Source organism: Halichoerus grypus, chromosome 12 (assembly GCF_964656455.1).
Source record: "Halichoerus grypus chromosome 12, mHalGry1.hap1.1, whole genome shotgun sequence".
NCBI lineage: Eukaryota > Metazoa > Chordata > Mammalia > Carnivora > Phocidae > Halichoerus > Halichoerus grypus.
The window spans coordinates 73,595,178-73,610,103 of record NC_135723.1 but is presented as its reverse complement, the minus strand read 5'-3'; the positions used below and the strand labels follow the sequence as shown (position 1 = coordinate 73,610,103).

The 14,926-nt window shown below is 39.5% G+C and overlaps 1 protein-coding gene across 4 annotated transcripts in view; it reads right to left on the bottom strand.

Moving 5' to 3' along the window:
- Positions 1-11,298, bottom strand: part of TES (testin LIM domain protein) — a 46,961-nt gene extending 35,663 nt beyond the window's left edge. Inside the window, exons 1-2 of one of the 4 annotated variants that reach the window (XM_036103942.2) lie at positions 10,907-11,298; positions 1,196-1,477 (exon numbers count right to left, since the gene is read on the bottom strand). Coding sequence is in view for 1 of the 4 variants with exons in the window: in XM_036103940.2 (XP_035959833.1) it covers positions 10,907-10,933 (27 nt within the window). In the remaining 3 variants the exon portion in view is untranslated. Of the gene's footprint in view, positions 1-1,195; positions 1,478-10,423; positions 10,503-10,906 lie in introns of those variants that run through there. The other 3 variants (XM_036103943.2, XM_036103940.2, XM_078059485.1) reach the window with 3 other exon arrangements.
- Between the last annotated feature and the right edge of the window lie 3,628 nt (positions 11,299-14,926).

The following is a 14,926-nucleotide window of genomic DNA, read 5'->3' as shown; positions in this document are numbered from 1 at the left end:
AAGCATGTTGTCACAAAATTCTTGATGATATATTCAGGTGCCTGTTAAAGGGTTTGAAGTTCTATGCAGAATTTTCTTCCTTCTAGGTTGGATTTCTTGATAACGATCATGATACATCTATTTATTGTCTACGTGCAGGCACCATACTTTGTGCTTTAAAATGTTTATCTCAATTATCCTTACAGCCCTGTGAGACAGATAGTTGTAACCCATTTTCTGATCAAGATCCCAAGGTTTGGAGTGTTAGGTAACTTTGCCAAGTTCACCCAGCTTGTAAGCGCCAGGGTGAAGAAATGAACCCAGGATTCTAAAGCTGATAACTGCTGCAATTCAGCTTCTCCAAACATTTACTTATTGATGCCAAAGTCTAGTTAACTAAACAAAACCGATCAGGGAACATTCGCAGCATTAATAATTAACACTGATTAAGCACTTGCTAACTATGCTAAGTGTTTACATGCATTGCTTTATTTAATGACACAATAACCCAATAAGGAAGTATTATCCATGTTTTATAGATAAGCTCCCTGAAGCTAAGAAAGCTAAGAAACTTGTCCAAATGTCTAGGGGAGTATCAAACTGGGATTCAAACCTCTGTCTGGAGCCATCAAAGTCTGTTCTGCGGCCTCTAAAGTCCCTAACTGTGCTCCACCAGAGTGGGCAACAGTGGGCCACAGGATGATCCTATGCTCTGGCTTGACTTCCATCTGGTCCATGAGAAGGTACGAACAAATAACATCTCTATTGTTTTTGCCTGTGACATCTTAAAAGCAATATGGATATTAAGCCATCAAAATCTGTCTTGCCTCTCTTTACCTTTAATTTCTCTTGGGTTAATTTTCTATTCTACCACTGGCACAGTCTAACACGCAGCGACATTTGAATATTTGTGAAACCTATTTTTAGGTCAAAATCTGTAACTCATCTTAGAAACCTTTGGCAACTTGCCATTTTCCAAAAAAATGAGTCCTCCATTTCTTCGCATGGAGATCACATGACTTAGGTGGAGTGAATTGGAAGAGGGCTGAGTCTAAAAGCTAACAGAAGAATGAGTAGAATGAGAAAAGGATCCTCTAAAAATCAAGTAAGGGATACTGCAAGGTTAATTTTCCTTTATAATTTTTCAAAAGAGCCTTTGAAATATCAGTAGTCTGTGATACTGTGTAGAATATCTTCTCAGAATAGACTCTGATACCTGAGAGATCTTCAGAAAAGTATACTTCAGCCCACAAAATTCAACAATCCCACTTCGGCATGTGTGCTAGACTGAAGTGATGATCCCAATTGTTCACTGTCCGGTAGCAGGATTAAACATTCACAGCCTCGCCATAAGCTTGCAGTCACCAGAACGGGCTTCCCTCTCTTTGACTTGAGTTTGGACACATGGCTGCTGTGGCACAAGCAGAGGCGTAAAATGTGATCCTACAGGTGGGCATGCCCTCTACTGCTCTAGCCTTTGCTTAAGGGATCCCGTGATCTAAAGAGGATGAAAGATACATGGAGTCAACGTAGTCCCAGTCCACAACCTGGAGCCAAACCCAGCCTACACAAACTAGACCCCAGTGTGAAATTTCCTCCTCTACTTCAAGAGATGATATCGTGTAATAAGTAACAATCAGGGTTAGGATAGAGAAACAGATCCTTAACAGCTAGCAGGCTCAGTAACACACTTCCTCAATTTAAACCTGTAATAGGAAAGTCAGAAATCACTGCAGATCATGCACCTTGGCTTTATTTTAGAAGAGTCAAACTGAAAATGTTAATGGTGTGGATAACAAATGTTTACTGACTTTTCCCTTTTCACTGGCTTTTCCCTTCGTTCATGCTATTCTTCCTGCAGTGCCCTCTTTGCCTAATGAAACCTTATTCATTGTATAGGAGTTAGTTTGAATGCTGTTTCCTCCATAAAACACTCCCAAATCCACCCAAGTTAATTACTTCTGCTTCGGAGACTTCACAATAGTTGTCTGCATTCCTGTGATTGCAGTGCTACTCAAAAATGTCGCAATTTGTGAACTACTACTGGTTATTAGTCTGTGGTGAGACATATAAAGAAACTGAGAAAAAGCTATGAGGACTTATCAGCAGTAATTTTATGGCTGATGCAGTTAATAATTTTTTTAATTGGCCTTGTCTTTGTCTTTTTTCTTTTAATAATTCATTTTTATTGTTTTTTTTTAAATATTGGCCCATGACAGATTCAGAGTTTAAAAAAACATGGTTCCTCATCACAGCTATTTTGAGCAACCCAGTGTTACAGCACTTACTTCATTCTACCCAACACTGCAGTTAACTTACATATCTGCCCTACACATCTGTTCAGTTTGCCTGCCTGCCTTCTTTTATCGACCAAAGCTGACATCAGAGTGTTTTGGGGATACAAACTCAACAGGTGATATTGATAGAAATGGAGTTTTTGTAACCTTACATTTAAATTGCCCTTTTAATATTCTCTATGAAAAACAGAGGGTAACTTTGTTTAACCCCCAATTACTTTTATTGTAGGCTCGTACCTCATCAAGGAAAAAATATTCTTTACCTTTACTTTGTGACTCACTCTATCAAGACTTTCAGAGGTTATACTTATAGAAACAAAAATCCACCTGACATATGCAAGATCATTTTGCAATGAAACATGCTATCACTTTATATTCAAACAAAGCAAGGGCAAGTTCACTGCGGCTACAGACTTATGAATGGACTCAGCACCAAAGCATTTGTGCTGGGCTTTTGGCCTCTTTTTTGCTAGGCTTGCTGCTTAGATAAGAAGCTATGCAACAGACCACCTGAAACCTCTTTTACAGTTTTGCACGGTGGCCAGAATGTCAGTTATAAACAAAGGCTGAATCATTTGTGATTTGAGGATGATCCAGCATTTCAGAGATTAAATATATTTGTTAGCAGCAGACTCTCTGTCATGTGGCAGACGAGATCTCAGCAGTCCTCAATGCCTGGCTTCGCATACAGCTTCCCCTTCATGCCTTGGTCAAACCCGAGAAGTCCTGCATTCTTAGACTACACAAGGACCAGACAAACTGGGAATCTTAAACTATGCTCCTCTGCTTTTTAGAATATAACCAAAATAAAAGCAGCAATACCTGGAATCAACTCATTTTTATAGCTATGTACTACTCAGTGTGACAGAAACGAAGTACTTCCATAGCATGTTCTCAAAATATACCTCATGAGTTTCTTGGGATTCTTTTTTCTATCACCTTCTGTTCTTTCCTAATATTTTTGTCATAGGCAATGAGTAGTGATTATACTGGTTGATTGAGAAAGAAGAGAAAAGCAATTAAGAAGTCATTTTAGGGGCACAGCATGAACTTGCATTAGAAAATTATAATCATGCATACTCTTCTCTCTCTAATTCCCTATTATTTAAGTAGGGAGTTGAGTAGATTGGATACTTAGAAAAAAAACAGGTGAAACAATTCTAAATATGACTGGAGCTCTTTTATAGGAAAGTCAAAGACTGGAGCTGGACAGCTGAAAAGCATAATCTCTACACTTAATCCTCTAATAACAATGCTTAAGGCAAATTTTAATACATGGACATTTACTCAAAGAGCAGGGGTGAACTTATCAAGTTATTTTCCCTTAAAATCTTGAAAATCTATGACGTTCTGAAACCTGTTTTCAATTTGGTTAGTCTGTTTTCCTCCCTCAAAAAAGTTGATTTCATAATTCATAATTTATATAATGTTCCCTGAATCTCACCACCTTGTAAAGAGCAAAATAATTTCCTGTAGGTATTGTATATCAATGATCTAATGAGCAGATTTTAAAAAATCATAGTTTGATGGCAGTAGTTACCAAACAAAGACTAGTAATGACTGCAAACAGAAAACACAATCCAGGGATGCCTGGGTGGCTCAGTCGGTGAAGTATCTGCCTTCGGCTCAGGTCGTGGTCCCAGGGTCCTAGGATGGAGCCCACATGGGGCTCCTTGCTCAGCAGGGAGCCTGCTTCTCCCTCTGCCTGCCGCTCCCCCTGCTTGTGCGCTCTCTCTCTCTCTGACAAATAAATAAATAAAATCTTTAAAAAAAAAAAAAGAAAGAAAGAAAGAAACAATCCAGGAATGACTCTTGTAGGGCATTTGTAAACAGGAAGAAGACTTAGTTTGTGTAACTTTATAAGTGTAATGTAACTAATTATAGCCTTATCCATTTATGAGCTTTTTCACATTCTAACACATAAAAGCTGCTTTCTCATTCCTTTTACATTTGCCAGTAAGATAAATAAGTAAGAATTTCTAATTACAAAGTTTGCAAAACCAGGAACCAATACTATGAATTACCACTAAAAATGCCTCTTCTCTATGTTAGAATTCTAGCGTATTGCTGACCCATAAGCAGTTTTATATTATATATTTTATTATATTAATGGGTATAATCCCAGTTGTGCTTTTGATCAGTTATTTTGATATTTACTATTTTGCTCTATCATTCCTTTTAAGAGTGTAAATTCTATGACACAAGGTACCTTACCTTTTCTGCTTATACTATACTCACAAAGTCTAGAACAGTGCTTGGCACATGAAGTACCATAATTTTTAAATAAATCATCTTATTTTGGGAGAGATAACTTTTAAAGACAATAAAAACTCCATTATTTTTTCATTTCCCTGTAATTAAATATTGAGGAAAGTGACATATCACACCTAGGATTATCTGACCTATGCTAATGGAGCAATTTATTATGTATTTGAAACTTCATACTACACATTTAAAATAATTAAACTTAATGTCTTCAAATATTTCACAAATCTTATAAAGGTAAATTAAGTAAAAACAAGTTGAAAATAGCTAAGATTTATTAAAAAATTGTTTAACTTATTGGTTTCCTCATGGAATTCACAGAACTGCATAACATTATACATCATACTATTATTAAAATCACACATATTTACATATTCTTGGTTTGTGTGATTTTTAAGCACTGTGGAACATTATTATACTTGTAGACTACTACTACTATTTATGAAAGTCACAAAGAGTCACAGGGTTTGAAGAAATCTTAGAAATCACTTGGTTCCCCTATTGATTTTAATAGATATGGAAACTAAGAACCAAAGTGGCCAACATCACAAAAGCTAGAGTGGACCATATCTACTAACTCAGTTCAGAGTGATGTCATCAACATCATACTGATAAATGGAAGTGAGAAAGCTGATATACTACAGATCTCTTCATACACAACAGGTCTTTACATATACTGGGTGCTTACTGACCTTTTCTATTTCCTGAACACACTGTGGTATATGGTTTGTAAAAAAAACTTATATTCAAATTAGCGTACTTTTATTGTATTCCTAGTTATAGTTCTCAGAACAAAGAACATCGGAAGTAGTCCTCTTGAGCCAATTTATCATTCTCTCCCTACTAAGTAGGCCTCTCAGAGTAACCCCTGTTGCTCTCTGATGGTCCATGAGGTTAATTCCATGCTCACTATGCTGGTATAATCCCAGAGCTCATGGAGAACCTCGTGAAACAGTTGATCATTTTGGTGTTTCCCATTGCTTCTTTTATTTAATTTTTTTTATTAACATATAATGTATTATTTGTTTCAGGTGTACAGGTCTGTGATTCATCAGTCTTACACAATTCATAGTGCTCACCATGGCATCCCATTGCTTCTTAATAGATCTTTTTGTATCAAGAATGGGAAATTTAAAACAATAATGAAAATGACAACAACAACAACAAACAGTTCTCCTCCCAGCACTGATTAATTTCTTTTTTAAACTGAGCTATTCTTAGCTATCTGGTCTGCTGGTCCAGTGGCACTCTGAGCACTCTGCTACTGGGGGAAAGAAAGGTTTAGCCTATCATGCGATGTATGAGGCTTTCTATCAACTCAGCTTCAGCAGATAGATGATTCTTCTACAGCCCAACCCATGAGTGCCTCGATACAATTCCAGACGTCACTGATATCCCTAAGCACAGAGCCAAATGCTGGGTCACTATTGTTCTAGGACCATATTAAGTAGCTAAGAGGCAGCATTACCATTGCTCCCAATAAAAGTTGGAAAGTTGGAAGAATCCTAGAGGCTATGGTCCAGGATATTATTGGACCTTATAAATTTCTTTGCCTGTAAAAGTCTCTGAGAAGTCCCTTTTCACAATACATTTACTTTATTTAGACTTTGTGTCTGTCCAAAGGACGTCTATGGCAACTTACACTAAAGGGCAAATATACAACATGGATAAAGTATAAATAAAATATAGAAAACCAGTAGGGTGGTAATTTTATTGGAATAGAAACCACTTCCTCCAAATAATTCCTTAAAACAAAAATTTTGAAATGCACTTTATTTCTCTTTTTATATTAGGGTAATTCATTTAACATATTTAGCAAACAAGGCAATGATATAAGAGGACTCAGGGGCTAGATGATGGAGAAACATGGTTCTGAAGACTATGGTTCAAGATCATAGGTTAATCTGAAACTGCCAGAACCTATCTAAACCTGCTTCTTTTGTCCTTAAAATGAAGCTAAGGTCTACTTCATAAGATTGCTTTGGACAGCAAACAAAACTATACAAGTATAAATAGGATAGGAATTCACTGCTCAAGAAGCTTGCAATCTAGGTAAGAAGAAAATTATAATCTAGAGGGAGAAAGGAATGAATGTCCTAAGAGTTAGAGATAACACGTTTTGGGAATTCAGAAGAGATATTGCACCTAGCTAGGAACAAGAAGAAAGATTTCCTGGGGGACAGGGCATGGTGGGGAGGAGGGGAGTGTCTTGAAGGATGAGTAATATTTAGTATTGTAGATGAGAAAGCGAAGTCAAGGGGTGAGGTGATGGTACCCGGTAACAGCCAGCAGAGATAAATCCCCAATTCTACTTCATAGGAGAGCATAAAGGAACAAAATCAATAGAAAACCTACTACAGTTCTATTCAAACCAATATTCAGGGCAAGTTAGAGAAAGTGACTTTTCATATCCAATTAATGTAATGAATCACCCCATGGGTTAGCAGAGATAAAAGCCCAGCTGAGGACCACTTCACTTTCTTCTGTACTTGTTCTGAGAGACCGAGTAACTGCCTCTAAGGCAGAGCCCTGGCAGTACCCTGCCCTCCCATTACCCCCAGCTTTGCCAATGATTCTCTCAGCAAGAATGGCTTCAAGCCGAGAATCCAACTGTAGATTTGAACATCCAGGTCACCATTTACTTGCCTTTTCTGCTTCAATCAAGGGCCACCTAAGAGAAAAGTCTCGTTCTAATTCCTAATGGAAATCATCTTTGTGGTTCAGTACTCTTGCCAACTGCAACCACGTGGTTTCACTGTGTTTCTCTGGCTAATGACAGCAGCTTTCAAAACAAGTTTGGATGCTGAGAAAGGGGATTTTTTCGTGACCTATGATTGTAAAAGTGCATCTCATCTTTTTAAAATAAAATTAAAGAAACAAGGAAGAGAGTCCTAGGAAAAATATGTAAGGCGTTAGGAAGGATCAAAAGACAAAGGTTAGAAAGGAGGCGAGAAATGAATAAGGAGTAAAATGAAAAGCTCTGCAGCAATTCCAGGCAGCCTAAGGGAAATTATGGGACTTCTCCTTCTCTCTGGTATGTTTTTAAAGGGAAAAAAAAAGTGATTCTCATGGGAGAGTAACACAGAAAGGAAAGAGGAAAAGAGCTGGCTGTGGGCCATGATTTACCATTCACCCCAAAATGAGACTCTGTTTCTGCTTCTCAGAGGCCATTGTTTTTTTCCAAGCAGACCCAGGCTCTATTACACAAAGTCAATTACAATGAAGAGACATAAAACATAAGGAAGAGATCTAGACAAGTAACTCAGAAGACAGGGCACAGACATGAAAGTCAAATTCCACTCTAAAATATTATTAAAACAAAAACTCTGTATAACCAAACTAGCTTCACATCCTAGCAACAGCTCGCTTGCCTCAAACAAAACAAAATATAGCAAAATCTAATTATAAAAATCCCTTGTTTTTGTGATGGTGGGTTTTAACTGGTAATTACTCTAAATTTGTGCAAATGATGTGGACACCCAAGTTCTCCTTTTATAAACCAAGAATCCTATAATAGTATCATCTGCCTAAGTTGTTAAGGACAACCCTCTTTAATTCTTTTTACACAAAATGTTAATGGGAAAAAAAGGTAACATTTTTCATCTGCCTGGGGAAAATCTGTCATGAAATCAAGAGTGTAAGAGTTTTAGAAGGAAAAAAATGCCACATATCTTAAATTGATGTCAAAACAGTTTTATTTAAATGGTTGTGTCTTTGCTCCAGCTTCCAACCTGGCTTTTTTAAAGGTACGTTCAAACTATTACTTTACTTGTATACCCAAGCCAAAAAGAAGGGAGACTTGAAAACTAGCTACCAAAATAAGGTGAGAGGCTCTGCTAGTAGATCAGAGATAAAATCTTGTTTCCTTCTCCCAGTGTGTTAGAAAACAATTTCCACAAGGAATGCAAGTTGCTGAGATTATGGCTAAACTTATGAAATCTATTCCTGGAATCTCCAAACTTTTTGTACCGGGAAACTTTTTGTTAAACCCATAGAACGTCAAGCCTGTCAAGGGTCCTACAAAGGCACAGAGAGAGGGTTATGGTTGGCAGTAAAACTGGACATTTTCAGGGTCCTTTAGTAGTTTCCAATTTACTGGTTGAGACTCTGCCCTGAGGAGCAGCAGCGATGACAAGGTAGTGAAACAAAGATTTGTTACTGTCATGGGATTGCAAGAGCTTTAAATTTATACAATCCTTTTCCTCTGGGGTAGAGGAAGGAGAGAAGGAGGATTAGAGAAACGGGTAAGATTCTTGGATGAAAAGACAGCCTTTTAAACTAAAGGGGAGATGAAGGAGAAAAATTATACCATATATCAAGGGATTTTTTAAAATCATAATCCACATTTTAAAACTAAGGAAATTGTTTATAAATAATGTCTGAATTTTTCCCTTGTAAGGACATTAATTCTTAACTTTGGACTTTCTTCCTCAGAATTACTTCTTCTTTATCTCAAATAATTTCAAAATCACTTTTAAATGTTGACTGCCCCACACCTTTTAAGTACATTTCCTTTTTCAGAGCAGTTTTATGTTCACAGCAAAATTGAGCACAAGGTATGGAGTTCCTATATAACTCCCTGCCCCCCTATCTCCCACATATCTTCCCACAGTATCAATATCCCACACTAAAGAGGTACCTTTGTTACAACTGATGAGCTTACACTGACACTTCATTATCCCCCAAAGTCCAGAGTTTATTTTAGGGCTCATTCTTGGTGTTGTTCATTCTATGCATTTTTACAAATATATACTGACATGTAGCTACCATTGTAGGTGGCATACAGAATAGTTTCGCTGCCCTAAAAAATCCTGTGCTTCACCTATTCATCCTTTCCTCCCCAAAAGGGTGCTGACTCTTAAAAAGTAGTTTTTGCATCAATATTTATAAGCACAGTCAAGACCTCCCAAATTTTAGACAGGCATTAAATTAAGTAGCTCTTACCCACTTGAAAAAATAAGCAGTGTTCAGCAACAGAAGGCTAACTAAGCAGCAAAATGCTTTCCTAGTGGCAAGCAAGATTAACAAAAAATGTGTCATTTAAAAGCACAAGAATAAGAAACCAAAAAGGAAGAGAATAGAATGCAATCACATTACTCTTATAATTTACATTATGTTTTCCTGTAATTAGATTCCTTTTAGAGTACTGGTTCTAGTCATAAGTGATAAACTGTTTTTCTACTGCAAGTTTTTATATTTCAACAGCTTTCTAACCTAATATTTTGCATTCGCCTACATTTTCAAAAATCCAATTCTGGGCATGAAACAGAATTAATGCTCAAGTCAAGAACTCTGTCTTTTAGAAGATGAAATAATAGCAATACTGGCAATCATAATGGACAAGAGAAGAAAATTAGGTTCTATTTTTCTCTCCTTTCTCTCTCCCCACAAAACTTCCTTCCCTATTTGATAAGGGACAGCTAGCTTAAATTTACCGCAAAGTAAATAGGAGCAATTGCCTGGAATGAGACCTTTCACAAAGAATGTTACACTGGAATGTGACATCAGCATTCCTTCTGAGTCACAGTCTGGTGCCCACCCCTTCTCTCAGGAGACGTGAGGCTCCCATAACCAGGGAGCAGCTCAGGTAGGGCTGTGGGTCCTGAAACCCCGGGGCGGGGGGGGGGGGCGGCAGGGGGGCGTAGGGGATGGGGGGACAGCCAGGCGGGAAACGTCTCCTGACGCTAAACCACTAGTGACAATAGCCCCTTTGGGGTTAGCTGCCGAAGAGGAAGAACGTTTTCTTTGAGAGATAAAGCACTAAGAGGGAGACAGTGCATGGGAAGTCAATAATGACCAAAAAAAAAAAAGAAAAAAAAAAATCACTTCTCACGCTATCACCAGCCGCGAGTGCGAAGGAAGTGCGTTAAATCAGCACTCACTTTTGGGAGCCGTGGGCAGCCAGGGTGGGAGGGGAGGAGGTCTGAGCTGTCAAAGTCACATCAGTGCTCCTAAACCACAAAGGCTCAGTAAAGTTGAACTTCCTGAGACAGGAAGAAGTGTCACGATCTCGCCCGAACTCGCCCTGCCCTCATCCTTCTCTTTTGGGGAGGCACAGGCGCAGCTGAAACATACTACGGAAAGTTTCAAACACCTCCAACCGTTGGACATGGTTAGACAGGGAGAAATGTCCCGCGCCCGCTCCCGCTCTCGCGCCCGACTCTCCGTCGCTCCCGGATTTCAGGAGTTAGGGGGGCCGCCAGGCACCCCCTCTACCGGGAGAGGCGGGTACCTGGGCCAGCGGCACCGAAGACCCGGAGCCGGCTCGCGCCGGGCGTCCCGTGAGCCCCACCAGCCGCCCGCAGCCAGGGGGCGGCTCCCCGCGCAGGTGAAGCGGCTGCTGCCCGCCGCCCGCGCCCCCCTACCTTCTTCACTTTGGCCTCCAGGTCCATGTTTGTGTGTCAAAGGAGTTCCTCTCCCGTCCAGGATCTCACGCCCAGGATCGCCTGGCCTCCGGCTTCGCGGCGGGTACTGGGGAGGACCTGCGGGGACTCCAGCGCCGCTGCCGGAGCCACTCGCCCGGCGCCGTCAAACTTCCGCCGCCCAGTCGGCAGCAGCCAGCCTGCAGCGGGGATCCGGGAACAAAGAGGCCCAGGCAGCCAATGGCAGCGGGGCAGCGCCGGCCAGCCGCCAATCACCGAGCGCCGCACCGCACGCACCTTCGCGGCCCGAGCTGGTCGCAGGCAAGGTGAGGGGCGGAGTCGCGTTCTGGTAACGCAGACCTGGTCTCCGTCCATGCCCTGTGCGTCTGCAGAGCCTCTCGAGAAGAAACTGAAACCCACCCAGCCTCCAGCTGGAGATGAGGAAGAACCCTTTCCATTCTGGCAGCTCGTACCTGTGTTTGCCTGGGACCTTAGATATGTGTCCTGGGGAGTCCTTATCTCGCTGCGTTAGCTTCTTGGTTTATTTTCAGAGCAAAGAGAAAGACATGAGATTGTGGAGACTGTTAAGGATTTCTGTGATGGTCATTGCACCCCCAGTTTCACTATTGAGTTGTAGAGGTGGCCGTTTCTCAAATGCTTTGCTCCATAATCCCAAGCACTGGCAAAGAACCTCATCTCACAGACTTAATTTCTATAAACAAGTTTATACATGTTTTCTGAGCATTCAAATGTTCAAAAACAGGGATGATGTGAATCACTTCAGAGACAGGTTGTGTCATTCCTTTGGAAGTAGAGGCTTGTCCTTTGTCCCTGCTATGTGAAATGGTATGAGGCTGCTACTCATGTTCTCGTGCCTTGATGAAGTTTCATAGGCGTAACAAGCAGCACCAGAGCTAGGATCCATTTCATGGCCTCATTCTGGAGCGATTACAATGAATACCGTCAGATTGGTGGGTCTGGAAGAGATCCTAGGGATTACTGAGTCTAGCTTTCTCATTTTTCTGGAAACGGAGGACCCCAGAGGTGTAGAGATCTGTCCGATTTCTTAGTGAGCTAGTGCTCATGAGTCTAGGCAGTGCCTCCAGCATGTTTGGGAGCATAGACACATTGTATTGACTAAGTAAAAGAGAAGAGAGAGAAGAGTCCATTTATTTTCCAGTTTGTGGTAATGACAAAAAAGTATAATGCACAGACAAGAGGTGACTTAATCTGGCATCTATTTTTAAAAAGAAATTCCCCACAAATGTAGATATCTGGGTACAGATGTCTCTTACTTTACCTCTGAAAATTTAGTAACTGAAAGCAGCCAAAACTCATGTTGGTCAACACTTTCAACCCTTTGCTCACTTGGCTGATTGTTAGCATCGTTCAACAGAGCATTGATTTATACTGTGCATATTTTCCTCATCCTATTAATAAACTAAGAATGGAATGACCAAAATGGATCGTGAATTTTTCATTCTCAGTTGAAGTAAAACTTTCCCATCCCATTTTCCCAAACCATCCTAAAATATTTGGGCCCCTACAACGTTTACTGGGCATAAGCTCCCTGAACGGGAAGCTTAGCTCTGACAAGGGAATTTGGTCTCTTTCAGGGAGCTTAAGAGATGGAAAATGTCCAATAAAACAGTTTAAATAAGGCATCAAACAAATGTCATGACATAAATTTTGGGCTTATTTGGTGGGATTTCAGAGATGACACTAAGAAAAAGATCTGGAGACTTTTTTTTTTTTTTTTAGCCATCAAATTCTGCCTTCTTCTCTTTCTTCCCAGCCCTCCCAGCCTCATTTTGTGTTTGTATCACTAGCAAGGATGTAAGTTGATTTCTATCTGGAATCTACTGTGCCAATATTATAAAAGCTAAAAATAGAGGTGGGTAAGCATTAAGTTAGGAGGATTAGATTGTGAGTCTTCATTTAGCAATTCAAGTGTTAAGCTAGAGAGATTTTAAAGAGTTAGAACTGGCACTCTTGACTAAATGTAACTGACAGAAAAATGAATAGAAAACAGCACACATGTTTCTGGTTTGATCACCTATGGAGATGGTTCAGGAAAAGATAAAATATATGATGAAGGTCAGGGTTTTGTTTAGTTGTGCTTTCTTTGGGGGATGGTGGAGATAAAGGGTTCAGTTCTGACTATATTGGCGGTTTGAGGTTGGGAAATGAAGCAAAGTATCCAAATACAAATCTTAGAGATGAGAGCTGGACTGAAATGGTGATTTAGGACTCAATAGCCTACATAGTTAAATCACTGAAAGCCATGGATAGAGTAAGATCAGCATGGGAGATGGCAAAATAAAAGAGAGTATCAATGACTACAATTGAGCAAAGCTGAGCAAGAGAAGCACAGAAAGGAGATGAGAGCCAATTAGAATGTAAGAAAAAAATTTCAAGTAGAGTTCCAGCAACCAAGAGAGGAAATTCGAGAAGGAATTAGTCAACAATGTCAAATTGTAGAGAAGGGTTGAATCCCCATTGGATTTAACAAAAAGAAAATCATTGGCAAACTTGGGAAATGCTAGCTATATCACACTTGAAACAGGATGAGGGCCAAAGTAAGGCAGTAGCAAAGGGTATGGAGAGTTAGAAAGGGTAATGAGTGATAGTAAGGAGGTAGAGAATATTGGAATTGATTGGTTTGAAAGGAGGGAAGATAAGGAGTCTAGAATGACTCTTAGGAACCTGTTTTGGGTGAACAGTATGGTAGATCTAACTCACTCAATAAGGTAAGAAACAGAAAAAAAGGAAGATTGAGAAAGATAATGGGCATTTTGTATGTGGATTTTTTGAGGGCAGTTGGATTGAGTCTGGTGATCCAAAGAAAGATGTGGGCTAGAGATTCAGATGGCTGATTATAAATACACAGGCATACACACATACATATATACATATACATACATGCATATAAACCAGCACACACAGTAAGCATACTATAAACACTAGGGAAAGGAAAGTTTTCTACACAAGTGAGGTAAAATTTCAAGATGGAGATGATTACACCTCTCTCCTCAATTATTCATGTTGTCCCAGAAGTCCTCTTTAGAAATGTCAATCATTTATTAACACACGTTAGAGGAACTCCTGTACTACTGGTATGGCTATCATTGCTCATTAGCTGCTTGTATAGGATTACACATTGTTCTGCAGGGATATACCAACATATCTCAGAGTAAACTATTAAGTATAAAATTTTTTAAATTGACCAAACATTGGGCATTGACTAAGTTAGTAATGGATGATCCATATGATAGATTTATTAGAGGTTCTAAATTATAATACTTAAGAATTTTTGTAATAGTGAACAATTATGTTGTGGGAACAAAATAAAATATAGAAATATATATACACTATGCTCACAACTATGCAAAAATACCTTGCACAGAATAGGAACATGAGGAAAATACACTAAAATGTCAGTAGTGGTTTGTCTTTGATTGGTGGGTCCATGGGGATTCCTTCCTTCCTTTAAAAAAAATATTCCATGATGAGCATGACATATTTCTTAATGGAAAAACCTTCTTTAAAAATGTTATTCAGAGCATTTTAGGAAGATGGGACAGTGACAGAGTAATTTTCAATCTCTCTGAAAACTCACATTAAAAAACAAAACAAAAAACAAATTAGTTAGCAAACCAAAAGCCCATGGGCAACCTTTGCAATAAAACTAGGTGATAAGGTACCTGCATAAACCCCAAAATACAAGCAGTGAGGACAAACCACTAAGAGCCACAAGACATGTATGTATAAACAATTTTGTGGAGGGAGGGAGGGAACAATAGGGTGGTGTCTGATGGACAAAAGAACTCAAGATGTTCTCCATTTATTCATTTTATTTTTTTCCAGTTATTCATTTTAAAACGTGGCAGGGCTTTTATAACAGCAATTGACACAGTAAGAATGATTAAAGGGGCTGAAGCAATCTCACCCTCATGATACTTCAAAACTGACCCTCAAGGACTCCCTTGTAGAAGGACCCACAATAAGAAACTACACTGAAGA